General features: G+C 28.6%; 1 protein-coding gene across 4 annotated transcripts in view; it reads right to left on the minus strand.

Annotated features, from left to right (window-relative positions):
- Positions 1-239: 239 nt before the first annotated feature.
- LOC111674976 (cytokine receptor-like) overlaps positions 240-22,962 on the minus strand; it is a 64,788-nt gene continuing 42,065 nt past the window's right edge. For all 4 annotated transcript variants that reach the window (XM_046945557.1, XM_046945556.1, XM_023435669.2 and 1 more), the window contains exons 5-14: positions 16,878-16,989; positions 16,544-16,668; positions 11,173-11,335; positions 8,396-8,870; positions 8,015-8,306; positions 5,993-6,452; positions 5,493-5,613; positions 4,989-5,158; positions 3,732-4,915; positions 240-2,182 (exon numbers count right to left, since the gene is read on the minus strand). In XM_046945557.1, the coding sequence (XP_046801513.1) occupies positions 1,745-2,182; positions 3,732-4,915; positions 4,989-5,158; positions 5,493-5,613; positions 5,993-6,452; positions 8,015-8,306; positions 8,396-8,870; positions 11,173-11,335; positions 16,544-16,668; positions 16,878-16,989 (3,540 nt within the window). In that variant the 3' untranslated portion in view covers positions 240-1,744. The remainder of the gene's footprint in view (positions 2,183-3,731; positions 4,916-4,988; positions 5,159-5,492; positions 5,614-5,992; positions 6,453-8,014; positions 8,307-8,395; positions 8,871-11,172; positions 11,336-16,543; positions 16,669-16,877; positions 16,990-22,962) is intronic.

A 22,962-nucleotide genomic window follows, 5' to 3' on the forward strand; every position in this document is an offset into this window, starting at 1 on the left:
AATAGTGCAAGAGCAGGCTAAACAAAAGTTTTAATTTTTATTATAGACTAGATTTACAAATTTTTATTTAATAAACAAATTAATAATTACAACGAAATCTCCGCTTTCAAAAATAAAATGGGAATGAATGTACAGGCTGGCATTACTAAAAACAAGTTTCGTGAATATTTTTTTGACATTAGACTGTTTCAAAAATATGTAACTTTTAAATAGTAATTTAATTTTTTTCATTTACCTACTTTTTGATATTTTGGCGTGTTTGGAAAATATGCTTCTTATTTTTTTTGCAAATTCAATTTAAAGAACTTACGCCAGTTGTACTCGGATTAGTTAATCTAATAATAATTTAATTTTAATATTTATCTAATTATCTGTTTTAAAATTTTCAAAGTGTGCAGTAATTTAAAAACAAATTTATTGAAACTAATTTAAGGTTTTTAGAACTACTTTAGTGTTTTTTTCTATCTGTTGTTTGTACAGTCAGTTTTTCTCGATCATGAAGGTCGTTTAAAAATTATCCAGGAATCGAGTTGTGTGAAAACGATACCCAAAATTTCATGTACTTTACAATTGAATTTCAAAACAAGGTTAAATATTTAACTGAACAGAAAAGTGTAAAAAAAATTTCAAATAAAATTGAGTCTTTTGTTTAACTTTATGTTTTAATGTTCAGCACATTCCCGCGTCAAAGGAATGCGAGCACGTTACATGCAACGCGTTACTGCATTCTTTTCCTCTGGGAGTGTTTCTAAGATTATACATATTTATTTTTAGATTAACTATTCGGATTGGTCTTATATCTTTAATAATCAAATTCGCGCTTAAAAGCACAAACTAATATTTAAACTAAAAAAAACCGATTCTTAGTTTATTATTCCATGTATATTTTGCTATGCAACAACATTTCAAACTTTTTATAAATTCTCTGATAACAAATTGGAAAAGATTTATTTTTATTAATACATTATTCAATAGTTGAACATATAATTGTGAATGTTTTTTTATTCAACAAAATGATTTTGGGGAAATGTAAAAAATTTCGTTGCAATTAACTTTATCATTATCCAAAAATTTATTTAGACTTGATAAAATTTATGTCCCTAATGTACATATGTATGTAGAATATTTGTTAGGTTAGTTTGCAAACGCACCAAGTCACTAAATTTCAAAAGGGGTTAAACAAATCAATTTTAATTTTTTTAATAAATTGAAACATTTTTTTACAAGTTTTCCAAAATTAAACTATTTTTGCTATAAAGTTAAATTTAATATTTTGATATTACTCTGATGTAATACTTTGGATAAATTAATGATTATTTTCATGTATTTGGATTAGTTTTCGACTATTCTTAGTCCTTTTATAAGTCTTGTACGGTGTTGGCTTTTACAGGATTACTCACTGAAGGAATATTTATTGTAAAGTAGATTTTTTCAAATCAAATCTCAATTTCCAGTAAAAAGTGGAATTGGCGCGTTTGCAGACTAAGTAAAAAATTTATAAAATAATATTTGATAAAAATTATAATTTAAACATTTGTCTCTACCTGCCCAGCAGTATTATAAGTCACGAAATATTTGTTAATTTTATTTTTAAAAACTGATGAGTATATTGGCACTAACACATCCTTACAGTATGTGTGTATGACCATAAATTACAGTCATTTCGAAACAATTGCAATTAAAAAACAAGTAAGTCCACCTATTAGGACTATGAATGTGGGTTCTAAGATTAAGTGTTAATAGTTTACGTGTTCAGTTCTTTTCCTAGTGCAACATTGGTTCCAAAGTTGGCTAGTTGTTGTTGTGTTACGTAGCCATAAATCGTATTGTTGTTATTATTTGGTTGCAGTGATACATTTGTCGCTGACACAAGAGTTGTGGCATTTAGCTGCAGGTTGTCTTTATTATATTCTGCGCTTGGAGATTCACGTATGTCTGTAATGCATGGTGATGTGTGTAGTGATGAAATGATATTCGATGAAACTTTTGTTGTTGGTATATTAACTCCATTCAGTGTAGTTGTATTTGAAACTGGTGAGTTTATGATGCCTTGTGATGTTGCAATATTAACATGTGTTTCGTCTGGAGTTGCCAATTTATGTAAGGATTCTATACATGTATAGCCATTTATTGAAGTTGGAGGTTGCTGTTGCTGGTGATGTTGCGAGAAGGTTGGTTGAAACTGAATTAAAAATATACATGAATACATATATTATATTTATTCAAGTGCAATAGGAAAAGTTTAAACAAAAATTAAATGTATTTTTTTTATTTTTCTTTATTATATTCCGTAATTCTTGCAAGGTCTTAAAAAGGCGCTTTTATGCGCACTTATAAAAGTTCTAAAAAATTACAAAAAAAAAACTAAATAAACTAACTAAAATGTAAAGCTAATTTTCACAATAGGCTGGCCTCGTGTGTATGGAGTAAAATAAGGTGATGTTCCAAAAATTGACTCATTCGATGGTATAATTTTTAAAAATTTTGTTCCTGGGGTCAATATTATTTGGAATGTTGTGTCAAATTTCTTCTTGATATCATGTTAAAGGTCTTTGAGAAGCACTTTCCGTCAAACAGATTCATAAAATTTCTTACTGGGAAGAGGTCGGACTTTTTTTTAAAAAGCTTGCATGAAATTGGTGATCGTAAAGATTTAATAAGTTACACCAAACGTAAAAATGTTTTACGTACTCCCACAAAAGTATTTCATTTTATCTTTCATATCCAATTTTTAATTTGTTTTTTCGCTTATGTTAAAAAAAAGAATCTTAAAAATTCTGTGTTTGAATTACACATACATACATATAAATTTTATTTTATTACAATATTGAACTATTTCACTTAAATAGCCCTTTCAGACCAAACGACATAAAGTAATTTCCAGATTTCGATCGAAATCAACTCGGTTTAAGCAAAATCGGTTTAAGTGTCAATAACACGGAGTTTCTTGTACATTTTTGTTATTCTTCTAACTTGTACAAATACAAATTAATGCAATTAACACATAGTTGCTGAATCAAACTTTAAAAGAGAATTAAAAAAGTTTCCCAACAATTAATTTTTGATATTAGAATTTTTACATTACATAAATTATAATGATGAAAACATTCAATTCATGAATAGCCAATAGTAAAACGTGTTCGATAAAATACATTTTCAAAATGTTTTCAATTAAATCTAGTAGATTAACTAGATTTGGATCTGCCAGAAATGTACGCAAAATCTTAAAGATTTCATTTATAATTTCGAGCCCGAATTTAATTTCGACTCGGTCTGAATGAGCTATATATTCTTACACAATTTCACGTAAATAATTTTTGTGCCGTAGGTTTCGATATTTTAGGAGATATCAAAATATTACATTATTTCTTTGTGCAAAACATGAAAAAAATATAAACCTTTAAAGTGAAAGTTTTTATCCTTTGGACCAACTCACCAAATATTGACCCCAGGACAATAATATTGAGAAAAGTTATTTTACAATGAATCAAGCTTTCATTTTAGGTAGGAACATCAGTTCCTGAAGGGGCCACATGATTAAAACTTATAAAATTTTAGGAACAAGGTAACGTGTATTATATTAATTATGTATCACCCTTTAGTGATACGAAAAAATCGTTTAATGAAATTCGACAAATTTCTTAAATAAAATTTGCCGGCATCTACGGAAATAATAATTTCGTGAATTTTTTCAAGATTCTTTTAAGAGTTAAATAAAAATAAAAACTTACCAGTTGCTTAGCAGCACTTGGTTGAATATAACCATCATTAGTCATGGTTGGGAATGTTGAGTTGAAATGTGGCGCTGTTGCGGTATTTCTATCGCCAGCATTTAAAATTGATGCCAACAATTGCGAATTGTGTGTCACATATCCATTGTATGGCTGTGTAGTAAAATTTTGAGCATTTTCGTTCTCCTTACTATTGATTTCATCATTATCTTCTTCCTCTCTCTCCTCCTCTTCGTCACAGCCCGATGCAGGTATCGTATTATTACTGTCTATCGATGATAACCTTTTGATTTGATGATGGTCATGATATGTGTGATTTGAATTCGTAGTAGAACTGGAATTGGAACTTAATTCTTCATTAGTTGTTTCTAGTGAAGGATGTTCTCCTATTTGTTCTTCCTTTTGATGACCATTGGAGCTGTTTGTCGAAGAGAGCGACGATAATGCATTCGAAGAACCGCTATGGAAATTTGTTATTAAATTATGATTTTCTTTGTGGCCATACGACACCAAACAATCATTACTACGAGATATATCCGAATGGAATTCTTTTTTTGTTGCTGATCCCAGTTCCGATCCATTGCGCGTGTTGTAATCAGGAACTAAACCCACAGGTAAAACCACTTTAATATTTTTCATATCAATAATTTTGTTGCGAATCCAACAGGAAATATAAGCAGCAAATATAAATACTATAATCAATGCCAGAGCGTATATTAAGGCCTCAGAAATGCCCGAGCAAGTAATAATTCGCTTATCATCAATCCAAGGGGAGGCAAAATAAAACTGGCGATTATCATTGTGAAAAATGGGCACAGTCTTGGTATCAAAAAATTGCTCATAGTCATTAGCCTCCAGTTGACAAAAGTCCTCGTCAATTGGAGCACCGGCCAATATGGCATCCTTATTCATAGCTACAATTTCCCGATCAACCTCCTCCTTTTCTCCTACATTAACTGCTCTTACCCTTAGCGTATATTCCTTCTTTGAATTTAAACAGGGATTATTAAAGCGGCAACTACGACCCCTAACAATAGACACCCGTTCATATACAGTGTTACTGCTCTCTTCTTTCCACGTAAGAGCAACTACATAAAATATATGTCTTCCCGAGGGCAAATCTGGTTGATCCCAAGATATTACACCGTCTTTGGAACTGTTAAGGTTACGTGGACCGGATGGAACTAAAAAGACAATTTAAAATTTATGACGTAAAACTGACTAAATGCCGACTAAATAATTAATATTAAAACCTACTTCCGATAAGAGTGGTAAAGTTGATTCGCCTACTGGGAACTGATTCTTCGATAGTGTGAGCAGTAACATAGACTTCATAGTTTGAATAGCTACTGAGGCCAGTCAAGTTGTATGATGTTTGATCAATAGATGTTGTATTTTTTTCAAAAGTCTGATCAGGATATTTTCGCCTAAAAATCAAGGAAAGATATTAAGATTACAAATAGTAAAATACAAAATAAAATTATTAAGATTGGGATTACATATTTTTAACACACTCCTTTCATACTTTATTAGAATCTTATTTTAATAACTATGAACAATCTGATCGTGTTAAAGTTTTTCCTATAACTTTTTTGTATTTTAAATTTTTATTTCACACAAAAAGGACATAATATTTTAAAATTTTACAAAAATAATATTTTTTTACTTAAATAATAAGTTTGTAACAAAAAAATCAAGAATTTATTCAAAGCTTGACCATACGGATAATTGTTTTCTTTTATATTAAAAATTAAAACTTACCAATAAATTGAGTAGTGACTTAAAACTCCATTGTTAAAATCTGGTGGGCTCCAGTAAATTTCAGCCGATTTGCTTGTCACTTTATTTTTTATATATCTTATATTTTTCGGTGGGGATGGTGCTAAAAATAGTTTAAATATTAAAAAGTAAGTAAGAGTAAAATGTTCAGCTATGCTGAATCTTATGTATACCCTTCACCATAGTATTAATAATGTATTAGTGTTTATTAATAAAAATATTTAGTACTGTGCCCAAATATTAGTTCTTCTCATCAATTTTATACAGATGTATACATTGAATGACATTCGTTTGAATGCATTTCTTTTGATATTCATACATATGTATGTACATACATGTAAGGAATATCATTCGGTTTCGGAATTTTTTGTTTATTTATAGATGGATTTTCATGATTTTCCCGAATTCAGCAAACATACGGGCAGTTAATAAGATCAAGTTATGATGAAGGTGCAGGGCATAGAAATTTTTTTTACACTTACCCATTTGTTTGGTTCGAACACAATTCCTGTCACTAATGCGACCCTGTTTGCTTGAAGAATACATGAACATATTCAGACATACTTTGGTGTATGCGGGCAACTCAGAAATAGTATAATTTCGATACTCCTTTTCCTCTCTTAAAAGCTCGACAGTAATTTCAGATGTCACACACTTATCGTCGACTGACGCTTGGCAATATGTCAAGTTATATCCTTTAAGTATGGAGGCACACACACTTCCAGAACTCCATTTAACTAGGACTGCACTTTCGTTAAGTGCATTAACTTCTAGTTCCATTTTCATAAGTTCGCTCGAAACATCACCTGAACATCTAGCCCATTGCATGCCTTTATTGTAGTGTGGATAATTGGCTGATATTGCCAAATTTAAACTGCGATCTTTCGGTTCTGTTGTGAAATTAGTAGCGCCTTTGTCTAAATACTTGTACGAAATTGGTCCCTACAAAAAAATTGCAATTGTTACAACATTTACACGATTTATTTATCTTCTAGTTTGAAGAACTAGTTTAATTGGCTTCCGTTTTAAGCTCAGTTAATAAGAACCAATTTCAAATGACATATGTTGACACATTTCTTTCAATTGTATTCATAGCTTCTAAACCATAGAAAAATAAATAGAAGTGTTACTGAGAGTAAGAAATATTACTCTCTCACATGTACAGGTTCTGTGTGAATTTAATACAATTGTATGAGTATTTTTATTTTTGTTTACATAAAATAACAAAAATATGAAAGTACAAAATGTATCCGAATACATCATACCCTACCACTTTGCGAGTAAGTAGCAATAAGTTATTTAGTATTTTTTAATGTAGAAGTTATATTCAAGAGATTGATGTTTGCTTAATTAATGAATGTACTACTCATTATAACAATATATAGTCAAAATTTCGTATATATAAAATTTGTTGAGTCGAATTTGATAAATACCCTATTCTTGTTAGCATGTACCGCTTACAAAAAAGTTCAATAGGCTAATTTATGGGCGGATTACATCATTACATCGACGCAGGTGTTACAAACTTTAAGACATAAACAAAATACCGTTCTTATTGGTGTGGTGTAGGGTGTATTTAGACTGCATTTGGTCTGCTTTGAAATTAAAAATAATCGTTCATATCAAGCGTTAATTTTAGCATTAGCACAATTCCTTTGGCAAAATAGCCCCTGCTGCTGCAATAAACACTGCTAAAAGTTAAGTTTTCCCATAAAATTATTAAAAACATTTTCAGAAAAAAAAAAAAATTTTTCAATCGTTTTTATTTTTTTAATATAATTTTCAAGTGTCAATATTGACTCAACCCAGCAAACACAAAGAGTTTATTTAAAATTAAGAATAATTTTTAATGAAGATCTTTCTTACATTGGTCAACTGATATTGAATAAAAATGGCTAATTCAAAACATTATTTCATAAAATATCGAAATATAATATCAAACAAAAATATAAAAACTTTTTAAACGAAAGAGTTTGTGTAGTTGGGTTAAATATTTTTCAACTAATACATTCTCACGACTTAGGTTTTTGACAGCAGACTAAGGTTATGTCATACTCAGTTTCAGTTCTATGTATACCTTTTCTATGTTCTAAACTGATATTATTATGGGTGCATTGGTCTAATTTTATATGCCCGATTTAAAATTAATATGTTTATCGAATACAAAACTATACCATTGGCTTTCGCGATTCTAATGTATTTTTCGTTGTTTTCAAGGTCTACAAACGATTTTTTTCTGAATTGTAAAACAGGCTATGAAATCATCGCTTAAAGTCCTTCTAAATTTGTTTCGAGTTTAATTTAACAGCAAGTTAAGTCACATTTAACTGACGTACATTTTACGTTTTAATCAAAACCCATTTCTCTAACAAAAATGTCTAAAAATATGATTTCTGATATAAACTTATTCTATTCTGTTTTTCTGAACAAATATTTTTTTATTTTTATTTTATTTTTTCTTCGAAAATATTGTTCTATGACCAATAAAAAATGCAACTACTTACCCTGCATTGGTTTGGTAATTCAATTTTCGGAAGACACCAAAACACTGTGTAATTCAATAATTCTGCAACATTTGGTGGTGGTCTCCACGATAACGTGTAGCTACTGTTATGATAAACTTTTGCAATATTATTTTCATTGAGTTCGTAATCGGAACTTGCACTACGATACACACGTATTACATTATGGTCAATGCTTTCGCCATTATCATTTGCGCTTTTGATAATAAATGTTTGTATACTTTCATTTTTCCATGCTAATGTTAAGGAAGATTCCTTTGTTTTAGTGCTAAGCCTGTTCGTATGAAATCAAAAAATAAATACAAAACATGATTTAATGTTTATTTTTTTTTTTCTAATTAATAAAGTTAAAGTAGAACTTACATAATGTCACCATTTACATTTGTTTCATTTACAATGTAATGAAAACCTGGACCATTATGTTCATGTTCCGGCATTTGTTCCCAGTACAAACGCAGTTCTGTGTCAGAGCTATCGATGTAAAAACTACCTAATGGTGTTTCAGGAGCTCTATGCGGCCTCTCCGATCTCGTGCGAAATGATATAATATTTTCTTTGCTCCAAAAATCGTCGTTGTTGACTGCGTTTGATTTTACTCTTACTTTTATCCAGTACAGCCAAAATGCATACAAATTACTTATAATTATATTACACGTTCCATTCTGACACTCTAAATCTCCCATTTGAGGAGTCTGCCAATTACTGTTATTGTCGCGTATTTGAATGTCATACGTCAGTCCCTTTTCGATATAATATGAAATTTTGAGTTTCTCCAAAGAAAGTGTAATACTATGGCTGGTAATATTTTGTTGAACAATGTCTACAGCAGATGGAATAACTGTAACCAAAATTTATTGAAATTATGTTCATAATTAAATTTATATATAACGTAAGAATTAAAAGACTTAAAATCAGTTTTAGGGTTAACGATTAAATAAAAAATAATAATTTGGCAGCTATTTTTGTGTACTTGATTCGTTAATTTTTTTAAGCGCTTGAATTTTTCTGTTAGTGCCTATATATAATATGCAAAATTTAAAATTTTTTTTAATAAATCTGATTTTTCATTTAATCCAAAATATAAAAACAAACAGCTGATTATAATAAGTAATAATGATCATGACAACGTAAATAATTGCTTCGTGTGAACGTGGTATACAACTGTAACACAATATACTGAAATTTCACATTTAACATAATATGATTGTGATTTATTTATTATAATTTGGGATATTTTTCAAATTACGTCGAAAATTTCATCACAAAAAGAGAGTTCGATTGTGAGTGAAATAACGTAAAAATTCGGTCCTCTAAAGATTTCAAATGAAATGAAACATATACACACAAATAAGAATGTTATATTCGGCTATGGGGGCTATCTAAAACGTGCCCATTTTCAATACCAAATAAACCTTACCTATAAGAAATATTTATGTGAAATTTCAACCCTCTAGCTCTTTCCGTTCGGACTCTATCGTGCATTCAACAGACAGACGAACGGACGTGGCTAGATCGTCTTAGAATTTAATAAGGATCCAGAATGTATATACTTCTGTGAGTCTATGACCAATATTTGGATGTGTTATAAACGGAATGACAAAATCAATATATCCCCATCTTTTTTGATGGTGGATATAAAAAGGAGTCAATTTTGGGGAACATAATTTTTCACCAGATATTTTTTTAAGGCTTTGGACATACAATACCCAGGAAAAACTTACATTGAAAAGAAATGAGTTAAAATGCTAATAAAGCCTCTTTTCACTACTTCACGGTGATGTCATTGGAGGCAAGTGCTTCTAGGCTCGCTTACAAATAGCGAGTTAAAGAAATATATTTTGCTTACAAAGAAGTAGTTAGGTAGGTTAGATTAGGTTGATAGGAGGATGTACACAACATCAAATCCGAAGAAATACACCTAGGCCACAATCGGGCTTGTTGTGCGCTCCTTATCATGAGAAAAAATAGGAACTGAATGAATTATTTTTCAGTGTTTAGAAACTCAGTTTCCTGAATGTAATTCCTAAGAATCTTCCAATCAATGTTAGTCAGGAATGTTGTTTCCGAAATAACATCAATTCCAAAATACTTGGATCTAACTTTGACGAATGCCTGACAGTGGCAAAGAAAATGCTCCAGTATTTCACTGTCTCTCCACATGCTCTACATACGTCTGAATCCGCACGTCCAATTTTGCATAAATGTGCTGGTAATCCTGTGTGTCCACTCAGAATACGTACTATCATACTAACTTCAGACTTGCTCATTTTGAGGAAATTTTTCATCTTGCTTTCATCAAGGTCACCCCATAGTGTTTTCGTGGTTCTACATACTGTAGTAGTTGAGTAAGTTGTTTTGTTTTAAATAATAAAAAGGAGCCAGTAATAATACGGTTTGTTAGTTAAGTGTTCTACTCACTGTACCACTGCTTAGCTATTATATTGCGCGTCAAATAATGGTTTTCAGATACAAAGTTAATGTTTTTTATATAAAACATAATTCTTAACACGCAATTAAATAAAATATGCAAACAAAATGACAAAGGAGAAAATAAAGTATTTCTATTTCACATTAAAAGAAAGTCATTCATCGAGTAGACGAGCAGACGGCAATTAAAGTAAGGGGTTGTGGAAGTATAACCCATTACCAGGTTTTTACTGGGATAGAGGAAAACATCTTTGCGCAATTTAATGTCGGTTATATAATCCTTTTTCGGAAGGTTTCATTGGCTATTAATATATATTTTATAATATAATTATATACCATTTTTCTAATTTCTCTTACATGAAAAAAAGTCGGGTCAAAATATATGTTTTTCGGTAAAAACCCAAAATCGATCCATATTTTAGTATCATGTTAAATATCATTACAAAGGTATTTTTAGAAAAATGTATTAAACTTTGGAGCCCAAAAAGTAGGCGTAGCCGAAACAAAAATATATGTCTTTTATACTCTAAAATGCTTAAATTTTTTTTTTTTGAGAAATTTCACTAAAACCGACATGTACCTAAATTTGAAAGAAGCTATACGAAACTGTTGACCGACTCTTCTAATTTTTAACATACATAGTTGATCCTTGTATGTCGAAAACAAAACTAATACTAATACCTAAATACTAATACTAGAAAAATATACATTACCAATTTTGTGATTGTTTATTAAAAATGTTTGTATATTTTCACCAACATCATTTGTTCCTTTTAAAGTGAACAAATATTTATCTCTCATTGGCAAATAATCGGTTACGTTACATTTTAATTTATGATTTTTTCCATTATGACAGATACATCTGTGGATGGAGCTCTGAAAAAATAAGACGAATAAAAAATGTATTATTGTACAAAATTATATTAATATTTTTAATATATTTATATGTATCTATGTATTTAAGGAAAATAATATCGTAAACAATAGTGCAAAAAGAACCACTTCAGATTCTTAAACAACAACCTTAAAACTAGTAATGTTGCTACTTTTTCCGGAACCCAATCCTTGAAACATTGTTGTGGATCTAAAATGCTTATAAAGATTCACTTCAATATTTGTTTTTCTTGACTTTCTCTATGTACAAATTCCCTAACTACGGCACCATCAGGCCAGATAGATTTGTCCACCAATATATCAAATAATTTTTGAGGTGAAAAGTTAAATTTTTTAACAATAAAGTCAGAATTACATTGGAACACATTGGAATGTCCTATGGGATCACAGGAGTTGTAAAATTCCTATGTACAGAAAAATCCCTTATAATATCAGCAAAATAATTTTTTGCATCACTGAAAACTTAATGAAAATTAACGTCAAAGATCATACATTTAAAACAGATTCAACCAGAGACAGTAATTGTTATTATTTTTATTTAAAAATTTTAAATTGAAATTTTTATTTAGTTTGTATTTCATTTCTCAGAAAATACAAATTGCTTTAGATTTGTATTTTTATATTTTCGTAAAATTACTGAGAACTTTTTCAAGTAAAAACCAATAATAAAAAACAAAAATAATTTTTAAACTATAAGGGCAGTGTCACACGTTCAATATATATCGTGATACCCGACGTTTTCATCAATCCATTTAAATGCGTCGTGATCCAAATAGATCAATATATATATTTTGAAAACAATTATAAAACACAGTAAAAATTACCGGGTTTAAACAGAGATTAATAGAAAATTAGTAAAATTTCTTTACCACTGATATCATCTACCAAATTTGCTTAAATTGTGCAGAAATTATATTGAAAATTAGAAAATTTAATAATTAAAAATTGAATTCTTTGTTTTGCAAAATAAAAATAATTGATTGATTACTATTTTTTGTTTGAATATGAGTGAGTATAATTAAGAAATCATAAATATTGTTTAATTGAAACATTATTGTTGAAGAAATCGATTAAAAATATCTGCTAAATATTTTGGTACATTCATTTCGTACCTTGCAAATTTCAAACGAACAGGACATTTCTAACATTGTAATAAAATATCTAAGGCCTAAAAATATGCAAAAAAAATGCATCAAAGAGTTTAAATACTTAAAACTGAATGAAAAAAACAAAAAAGAATAGGCTAAATGCACCTAATGTCGGCATGACTCAGTAGTCGGCATTTTTTAAATAAAATTGTAAATAATTACGAGAAACAGTGCAAATTTATTAAGGTTCCACCTTTATTTGATAAAAAATATGGTGTTTTTGCTCTATGAAATGAGTAAATTTGAGTAGGATGAATAATTTCGTCTCTATTTGACATTATTTAGTGACACCTTTTTAGCTTTTTCAGTACTGTCAGTTTTCTTAAAAAAAGATTAGTTTTAGTGCCACCTTAAACAAGTGAATATTAATATTAAATTAAATGATTTATTTGACAAAAATTGGTTTTAATGAAAGAAAACAGTTGAAATATTAATTTTAAAGTGAAAAAGTTATTTAAAAATAATTTTTTTTGTAATTTTAACCCTGCCGCCATTAGGGACAAAAATTTTCTATGATTTTCTATAGTCGGCATCGAAGTGCCGACTGCTGGGTATTAAGTTCGAACATAAGCATTATATAGTCGGCACTTTAAAATTTTTAATTTCTCTATAGAAAATTGGGTATATTATTATAAAAAATTTGTATATAACATTTTTCTCTTCAAAAATTATATGTATACGAGTTATTTTTGTAAAGAAAATTTATGTATAACACTTTTTTTATAAAAATTTATGTGTATTACAATTTTCTCTATAGAAGATTGATTGTACAAAATTTGTTTCTATAGGGAATTATGTGTATACAATTTTTTCTATAGAAAATTTTAAGTATAACAATTTTTTATACAAAAAATTATGTGTATAACAGTTTTTATTAAAAATTGTGTGTATACCCAATTCTTTAAATAGAAAATTAGTTCAATAATAGCTTTTTCTATAGATGATTAACATTTTCTCTACAGAATATAATTTTCTATACAAAAAATATGTGTATATTAAAATTTTTCTAACAAAGATTGCTTCTCAACTGTTTTTCTACAAAAAACATTATGAGTATAACAGTTTTTTTCTATAGTAAATTTCTAATATGACAATTCTTCTATAGAAAAGTTTTCTTATTATAATATCCTCTACGAAACTTATGTTTAATTTTTTTCCTATAGGAAATTGCATATTTTTATACAAGATTTTCTTTAAAAAACAGTACATATAAGACTTTTCCCTATAAAAAATTACTTTTTTCTCTAACAAAAATTATAATTTTGTATAGAAAATTGCTTGTATAACTCAATTTCTATAGAAAAAATCTTATGTATAATTATTACAATTATAATTATGTTTATAAGATATTTTTCTACAGAAAAAAACTATATTATTACAGATATTTCTATGGAAAAAATTTAATTAACCATTTTCTTTGAAAATTTTGTATTAAACACTTTTTTCTATATAATTATGCCTTTTTTCCAAACAAAAAATCTACTGCCGACTATAGGGACATTTTTTGCCGTACTTAGGAACACTGGTGCCGACTACTGGAAAATTTCGTGTTTTTAACAAAATTTGCAAATTACTAAAAAATAGTTATTTGTTTTTCAAAAATGTTAAGTGGATCTAAAACTTAAGTAAACACATAACTGTAATAAATAAAAATCATCGTAATAACATTTTCCGAATCTTTAGGGGGATAGTTTGAAAAAGAGCAAAACGATAAACTGCCGACTACTGGTACATTTACCCTATAAACAAAGAAAACCACCAAAAAGCTGCTGTAACTGAAATTAAGCCACAAAATAGGTATGTTTATAAATTTGGAACCGAAGTTAAAATTAAAAACAAATGTTTTGTAAAATAAACAATCCAAATACAACACTTATAGAAACACATCGCCAATGCTTTGAAAATATTTCCATGCGAAACAAGCTTTTTAAATGTAATAAATAAATTATTTTTAAGTTAGTTTATGACACTGAACACTAAGAAGTGAAACGCTGTCATTTTTTTACAACAATAACGTTACGCTCTTCTCACAGACGAGTTCTGTGTAACTCCAACACATATGTAAGAAACTTACTCTCTCTCCAAACTTCAAAACTTTGTCGCGAAAATTCGTGGCTTATAGAACTTGAAAATATTTTTTATCACTTAACGTTATATTTTATTATTTTTTTGCACACTTTAAATATATTTAATAGTCCGAAAAGATTTAATTTTTAACAAACGAAAAAAAATATTTTTTATTTTTTTTGACATTTAATTTTTGTTGTTGAAATTAAAACGAAAAAAGAACAATGTTGTAAATTTTCGTATGGTACAAGAAAAAAATATTTCAACTAACTTAATTATTATTTCAATATTGCAGATTAAAAAGCAAAGTTACGTTCATATATAATGTTTATAGATAAATTATGTTGCAAAATATTTAAAGAAATCTTCTAAAATATAAATTCAAATGAAATAATTTTTTTTTTTTAATTTTTAAATCCGATTTTTTGCAACTATGTTGGCTTGAGAATTCTACTAAAGGTATTTTCAGACTACAATACTGAATATTAATACTTGTCAGAAAATCATGTAGTATAATACAATTTCATAGTCTAAATACAATTGGATTGATTATGACAAAAAATACTTCTGATTTTTATGACATATCGACCGTATTTTAAAGTTTTTGAAAAATTTCAAAAATTTCTAATTTTTCATATGTATCAAAGTTGTAATTAAAAAAAGAAACGTTAGAAACATTTTTCATCTGAAAAAAATAAACAGGCAAGTAAAATAAATTAAACATAAACGAAAAATTTAAGAACACAGTTGAATTTATAAAGGTAAGAATTGATAAAGAGTATGTCTGAAATATTTATGTATTTTTCTTACAAATTTTTTTGATATACCGACCAAATTCTATAATATTTTTATTTTGAAATGTATTAATACTCAGTATTGTAGTCTGAAAATACCTTAATACATTTTTAGAGTTAGGTACCGACTGACAGTAGACTTAGGTACTTTTTGACAGCGTTTCACTTCTTATTTATTCTTTGGTTTATGAGAACAAAATAAAATACGAGTTACAAGGGTTGCCAGACTATATGTTAGAAAACAACTTTTTAGATCATTTGAAAGAAAATGTCAACCAATTTTTGGTAAAATAATATTTATAATTCGCGTACAGTTTCTAAAAATTGGTCCTAATTCTAATAATTTTTAACAATTTTTAAATAAAGAGTAGACGTTCTCTTAAACTACCGAGATTGATACATTGAAACAAAAATAACTGATTAATACTATACGCACAATTGGGTCGAAAGACGAACTTTTCAGAACGAATTTTCTGTGTCAGATATAAAATATTTGAAAATACGCACAATCATTGCGTATGACGAAATTCGTCGTACATAAAGAATAAGTTCCAGATTCGTTACAAAGTACGATTATCGATTCCATAACTCTTTCTCAGAACCAGCTCCAAAGGTTACAATTATCATTGGCCTCAATGCCATACTAGAACTACACAATTCAAATTGGAAAAACTCCATTAAATATTGAGAAAATTCTAATTAAAATTATGATTTTCAATTTAATATTGAGAAAATTTCAACTAAAATTACGATTTTTAATTTTAAATTGGGAAAATTTCGAATAAAATTAGGAATTTTTATTTAAAGGCTGGTATTTTGTTTAAGGTCGTGAAAAATGTCTATCAACTTTTACAATTTCATTCATATATCGCTTATATATGTAAACAAAACCAAATATAATGGATATAAGACGGCACATGGTCTCTTTTATTTCAAATTTCACGTGAACTAACTAGAGTCTATATAATTTCATGAAATTTAAAAAAATGTTGCTGAAATGTTGTTAAAAACATTTCACATGTTTTTCAGTAATACAAACTGAGTACTAAATTTTCATTACAATTTTTTTATATGAAAAAAATTTACGTGAATTTTTAAACAGAGTAGCAAGCTTAAAATTGGGAAAAATTTATGTGAAATTGATGTATAAGGTACATACAAAATTTATATAAAAAACTTACATCTAGTCGGTATTCCAAATCGAATTTTGTTAATATCATATTTTTTGGTCTCGTAAAACTGCATTCCATATATTCATAATCATATGATATACAAGAGAAATCTGTAACATTTTGGGGTTTTGTACCTGCAAATGAAAATAATTATATATACGTTATGATTTTTAATAATTTATTTTAACAAAAATTTTTTATAAAGGATCTGATTCCTTAGTCTCTTCTTAATTTATGTTAAACTGAACCATAAAATATGTAAAAATTTAGATATTGCTACAAATATATAAATTAATTTTTACTTTCAAAATTTCAAAATATTTATTTATGTATATCAACATACCCACAAAAAGTTCTGACTCTCCTATTGCATATTCTCCAACCTTACATTGATACCGACTGTTTTGTTCAACAGCATTTTGTATCATTAATATTGCCGTATATGAATCAATTATCTGAAAAATAGTTAAAACATAATAACTCAACTAAAGTGTTTAAATATATCGTTATAATGTTTAAATAATTATAAAATATTATTAAAGAATACGAAAACTAAATAAATATATAGGTTTTTAAATCTAATGAGTCGAGATATTTCAAACGTGCACCATTTTTATTAACTCTGTGTACGCAATTTTCATAATCATTTCTTACACACAGCTCGTCACAAAAAAGAAGTTAAAATTTTTTGTTTTAAAAATAAGAAATCTTTTTTAAATTTAATTTCTTTCTAGATTTTTTTATTTAAGTGATTCAAATAAATAATATAGATAGAATGTACAGATTCCCAGATTAATTTGATACCTATGTAAAATATTCTTTTGAAATTGTAAGTCCTTTTCTATGGACATAAGAGCTGATTATAAAAAGAAATGTAGAAATGCTAAAAATAGTATTTAGCTTCTATGTGTGAAAGCTTTTTTATTAAATTATTACAGGCTGTTATAATTAATTTATTTATTATGTAGTATATTGCAAATTTGAATACTTAGTTGCAAAGTTTTTCCTGATTGGTTGCAACCTTTTACCTGAATTGAATATCATAATTTTCACACGAGATGAAATAACACAAATTTTGCATAAATTTTGAAAATTGTTGTGTATGGAACCAATAAAATTTACAATCTTATGAGGTTGTGTTTAATGTAATTTCCAATACCATGTATGTATAGTCAGGCAAGGCCGACCATATGATACCTTACACCAGGCAGTATGCTATAATGTGGATTATTTTTTTAATGTTATTGCATGTAACTTAATTCCGGAATATTTTTACTTATTGTTGATTTTCTACAAGAGGACTTATAAATTATGGAAGAGGAGTTTATGTCTTTAAAGTCATTTATGTAGAATTTAATCGTGTTATTAGTGTTCATAAGTGGATTTTGATCTTCAAGTCATATTCTGAAGGGGAGTTTGTGTGGGGGCTAGAATGAAATGAGGCCCGATCATTACAAAAATCGGTAGAACTAAGCTTTGTTGATTTTTTTTAACAAAACAAAATATTAAACGTAATTATGTGACCAAACGTCCTATTCGGGGGGTACGGTTGTATGGGGGTTAGGCGAAATAATGGACCGATGAATAATTACAAAATTTTCGATAGTGTTAGTCCTTGGACCAAGAGAAGATTACGTGCCAAATTTCATTAAATTAGAGTGCGCACATGTTAACATAGCACAGTGGGGCAGAATGGAAATTTTTTGGAAATAAATCTGGCATTTCTAAACGGCTGATCCGATCGGGATAAAATTTGGCGTGATCGTAGCCAAGGAGTATTCGAGTTTAAGTTTTGAAGATGAACCCCGCAGATGCCCCAGGGACGGAGCTGTGGCGGCTCAAAGTAGGCTACCTACGACATGTAAAATTTTTAAACTCGTTCCATTTTTTTGTTTTTCACCCAAATACAAAGATTTTTATATTTTCTGAAAGCGCTCGACGAGATCTTGAAACATGCTTGGACATACTACTTATCTTTTATAATATCCGAGTTATAGGAATTTAAAAATTTAGTGATACAAAATTTACAATATCTGGGTCCGCCTTTTTTTGAAAACCGGGCGTAATTTTGGACCAAATGGACTCAATTTTTTCTTGTTAGTTAGACAACAAAATTTTCAATAACATACAAAAAATTTCAGATCAATATTATTTACAGATCCAAAAATATACGTTTTTTTAATTTAGAAATTCAAAAAATTTTAGATTTTTGCCGTTTTTTGCCCAAAATGTGTCTTAACTCTTTTATTAATAAATTAAAATTTTCTTTAAGAACATATATCAATTTTATAGTTTTCTAAAAGGTATCTTTACGCAGAACGCTTTGGTGTAAAAAACTTGTCCTATTTTTTGAAAATGATGCCACTGCGTCTTTCCGAATATGACCTATTTTTATCAAAACTTCAACTTTGGGCGACATGTTCTAAAATCCCAAAGCTGGGATCAGAAAACTGAAAGCAGTTTTAGAAACCTCAATATGTTTTCTATTTACTCCAAAAGTATTTTCCCAGCCCTGAAAGAAATGTGGACCCTAAGGGCAAAAATGTAAAAAATCCCATTTTTGGGATTTTCATTCCTATTTTTGGGAATTGCGGGATGCCCTTTGACCTTTTCAATTTTTTGTTGCATTTTCTTATTTGAAATGACAAATTTAACAAGCTTTGAATATTTCATTGAGTTTTGTTAATAAATAAAGATTTTGTCATATATTACATATTTGTTAAATTTCTAAAACTATGATTTATATCAAAATTTTAATAGGGTCACAGATAGCTACAACAATTTAGTCCATATTTATCCCTTAATATCTTTTTTTAGTTAGATATGGAAATTCTCGACCCTTTACAAAAAATTTCAAGCCAATATCTCAATTACGTTCAAAAATATGTTCATTTAAACCTGTGTCCTTTAATTTCATCTTTTTCATATTTTAGTATTAAGTATGACAGAACATACATTTGGTGTTGAAAAAAATATTTGGACAATTTTTAATATTTATTTAGTTAATTATTTTATTAAAGACTATAACATTGTATATATAAACAAATATAATTTTATAATGAGCCACGCACAACAACACCTAAATCACCCCACAAAACCCAACTTTCCCGCCCACCGAAATATAAAACACAATTTAATACAATATCATCAGTTAGTATAATAGCTTTTTTTATTTGAACTGTTTATCTTAAACATAATACAATTAATTCTTACAACCTACTTATATAGTTAATTCCTTACACTACTTATTTTCTATAAAATAATCTGTCATATCGGTATACATATCCAGAAGGATGATAGAGTTTCATAACAAATCCATCTTTTTCGCATAGTTGAAAGAACAGGATCAGAAGATAGAAGTAAACTATTAAAAATATCTTCATTCTGTGATTGCCTGGAGCATTTTCTTGAGCTGAAAAGTTGAAGATGCTTAAAATCGATCCTTTCTTCCTGGGCTTCTTCTGTTAACTCTCCAAGTGGAAGAATATTCGATTCAATTATTATTTGACCAAGACACAATACTTTGTGTACTGTTGGTGTTAGTTCCCTCCATGGATACAGAGATACAAGTAATTTAGAAATTTCGGATGTATATTCCCCAAATCGATATCCATTAATTTTATGTTTACTATTCAGTGCCATTTAAATAGTGTTAACTCTTCGAAGCAACTCCTTGTCGATTCCAGTTATTTTTGAAGTAATTTCAAAATCACGAAAAAACCTTCTCGCCGTATTACCGTCATTTGTACTACCGCAACTTGGAAGTGGTTTGTCGATGTTTAATCCCATCTGAACTTTAAATTCTTCTTGAATTCTGCTTTTTTCCTCAGCTCTCAGTTCTGTCAATTCTTCATTATTTTTTGTTGATTTAGTAAGATTCTTCTATATTTGAGGTCGTATGCTATGTGTAAAAAATAATCCAAAAATCGTAATCTGGCATGAAGTGGTGAAATTCCGAATGACAATAATACTTCTGCTTTTGTTTATATTTGAGAATTGCGACTTTTTCTCATTACATATTGAGCATCTCCAGAAGGAAGAAGTTTCTGTTATGACATTGCTGACCTTTCCATCAATCATTGTTAAGCTTAGCTGATATGATTCGTTAATAGAGAATTCCTTTATTTTTATGCAAATGGACTCCAGTGCATTTATTTCATCTTTTAAATATTCCACTAAATCTTTTGTTGTTTTCTTTGACTCCTTTATATATTCAAATCCAATGGGTCTACAAAAATTTTTTGAACCCGGAGTTGTATTGATCCATATATCTTCAAATGAATTTCCGATGATTGACGATGATGGATTAAGGGAATATGAACGAATTCGTAATGGCACTAATGATGACATAAATTCACTTTTGTAGTCTGCTAATGTCCGACTTCCACAAGCTTGTTTGTATTCTGGAAGTGCTGATAAACATCCCCCACTTACACATTAAGACAACATCACAGTTATGAATTTTCCTTAGTTGGTCTTCTGAAAAGTCTGACACAATTCTTGATGCTGTGTTTTCGAGCAAAGATGATATATCAATACAAGCTTCCACGTCATCCACAGCAATAGGTGATGGTAGGATATTTTGTTTTTTTCCTGGATCGCCTTGTATGATGGTAATATATTGTGTCCTTTTTCATGCAGAGCTTTCCTTAATATTTGGTACTTATTTCGACTGAGACCCAGTTCCAACATAAGCGCTATTGCTTCCTCTTCAGTAAAATTTGATTGTGATGTTGGAGTTGGTATACTTTCCACAATTCGCTTAAGTCGTTTTGGTGATGCATTAGGAAGAATAGTTGCAATATGTACGGCATCTATAGGTTGGTTTTCCTTTTTCAGCATTTCGTTAAATGTATCAGCAATTTCCTCATTTGAGATTGAAAAAAGTTTTTGTGTGACCCTCTTTTTTTACCTTGAACATAAGTCTTCGTATGACTTGCAAGGCGCTCCTGCTGATGTGTTGTAAGTTGAGATTTCCGTAGTAGTTTCCATCCAACTACAAAATTTTAATCGAAATTTCTTTTGATTTCCATCCACAGACTTACTTTTTACATCAAAAAGTTTTAAAAAGTTTTCAATTTTTGATATGCCTGTTTTGTCTACTTTTCTACTATATGTAGTTTTTATATAATTTGAAATGTCTTCAATTCTTTCTGGCCCTTTTGAAGATACACTCCATAAAATGGAACACAACTCTTCGTACTTTAATGTAATCTTCATTGTAGATTTATTAAATATGGTACTTAAAATCTGAGAAGTTTACTTATATACCAATTCTTGTCATTTCCGATACAGATATTCCAAAGTAAAAAATTACGAACTGTCTACCTATTAACATTTAGGACTATATTACTATAACCTGTAATTCAGTCATTGATATTTTTTATAAGTGAATGAATCGAAATTATCATTACCTGTATATTTTTACCTACATGATCATAAACGAAACAGAACGAAATGATCTGTCGAAAAAAATGAGGTAAAAAATAGTTATAAATTTCTGAAAATTTAAGCATAATAGGACCTTTCAATTATAAGGATAAGCAAACAAATAGAAAATAGGTAAATATAAGATTTAAACATGTTCTGTCATATTTAATACTAAAATATGAAAGATATGAAATTAAAGGATACAGGTTTAAATGAACACATTTTTGAATGTAATTGAGATATTGGCTTGAATTTTTTTGTAAAGGGTCGAGAATTTCCATATCTAACTAAAAAAAGATATTAAGGGATAAATATGGACTAAATTGTTGTAGCTATCTGCGACCCTATTAAAATTTTGATATAAATCATAATTTTAGAAATTTAACAAATATGTAATATATGACAAAATCTTTATTTATTAACAAAACTCAATAAAATCTTCAACGCTTGTTAAATTTGTCATTTTAAATAAGAAAATGCAAAAAAAAATTAAAAAGGTCAAAGGGCATCCCGCAATTCCCAAAAATAGGAATGAAAATCCCAAAAATGGGATTTTTACATTTTTGCCCATAGGGTCCACATTTCATTCAGGGCTGGGAAAATACTTTTGGAGTAAAAAGAAAACATATTGAGGTTTCCAAAACTGCTTTCAGTTTTCTGATCCCAGCTTTGGGATTTTAGAACATGTCGCCCAAAGTTGAAGTTTTTATAAAAAATAGGTCATATTCGGAAGGACGCAGTGGCAACATTTTCAAAAAATAGGACAAGTTTTTTACGCCAAAGCGTTCTGCGTAAAGATACCTTTTAGAAAACTATAAAATTGTTATATGTTCTTAAAGAAAATTTTATTTTATTAATAAAAGAGTTAAGACACATTTTGGGCAAAAAAACGGCAAAAATCTTTGTATTTGGGTGAAAAACAAAAAAATGGCACGAGTTTAAAAAATTTTACATGTCGTAGGTACCCTACTTTGAGCCGCCACAGCTCCGTCCCTGGG

This window comes from Lucilia cuprina, chromosome 3 (genome assembly GCF_022045245.1).
Source record: "Lucilia cuprina isolate Lc7/37 chromosome 3, ASM2204524v1, whole genome shotgun sequence".
Lineage (NCBI taxonomy): Eukaryota > Metazoa > Arthropoda > Insecta > Diptera > Calliphoridae > Lucilia > Lucilia cuprina.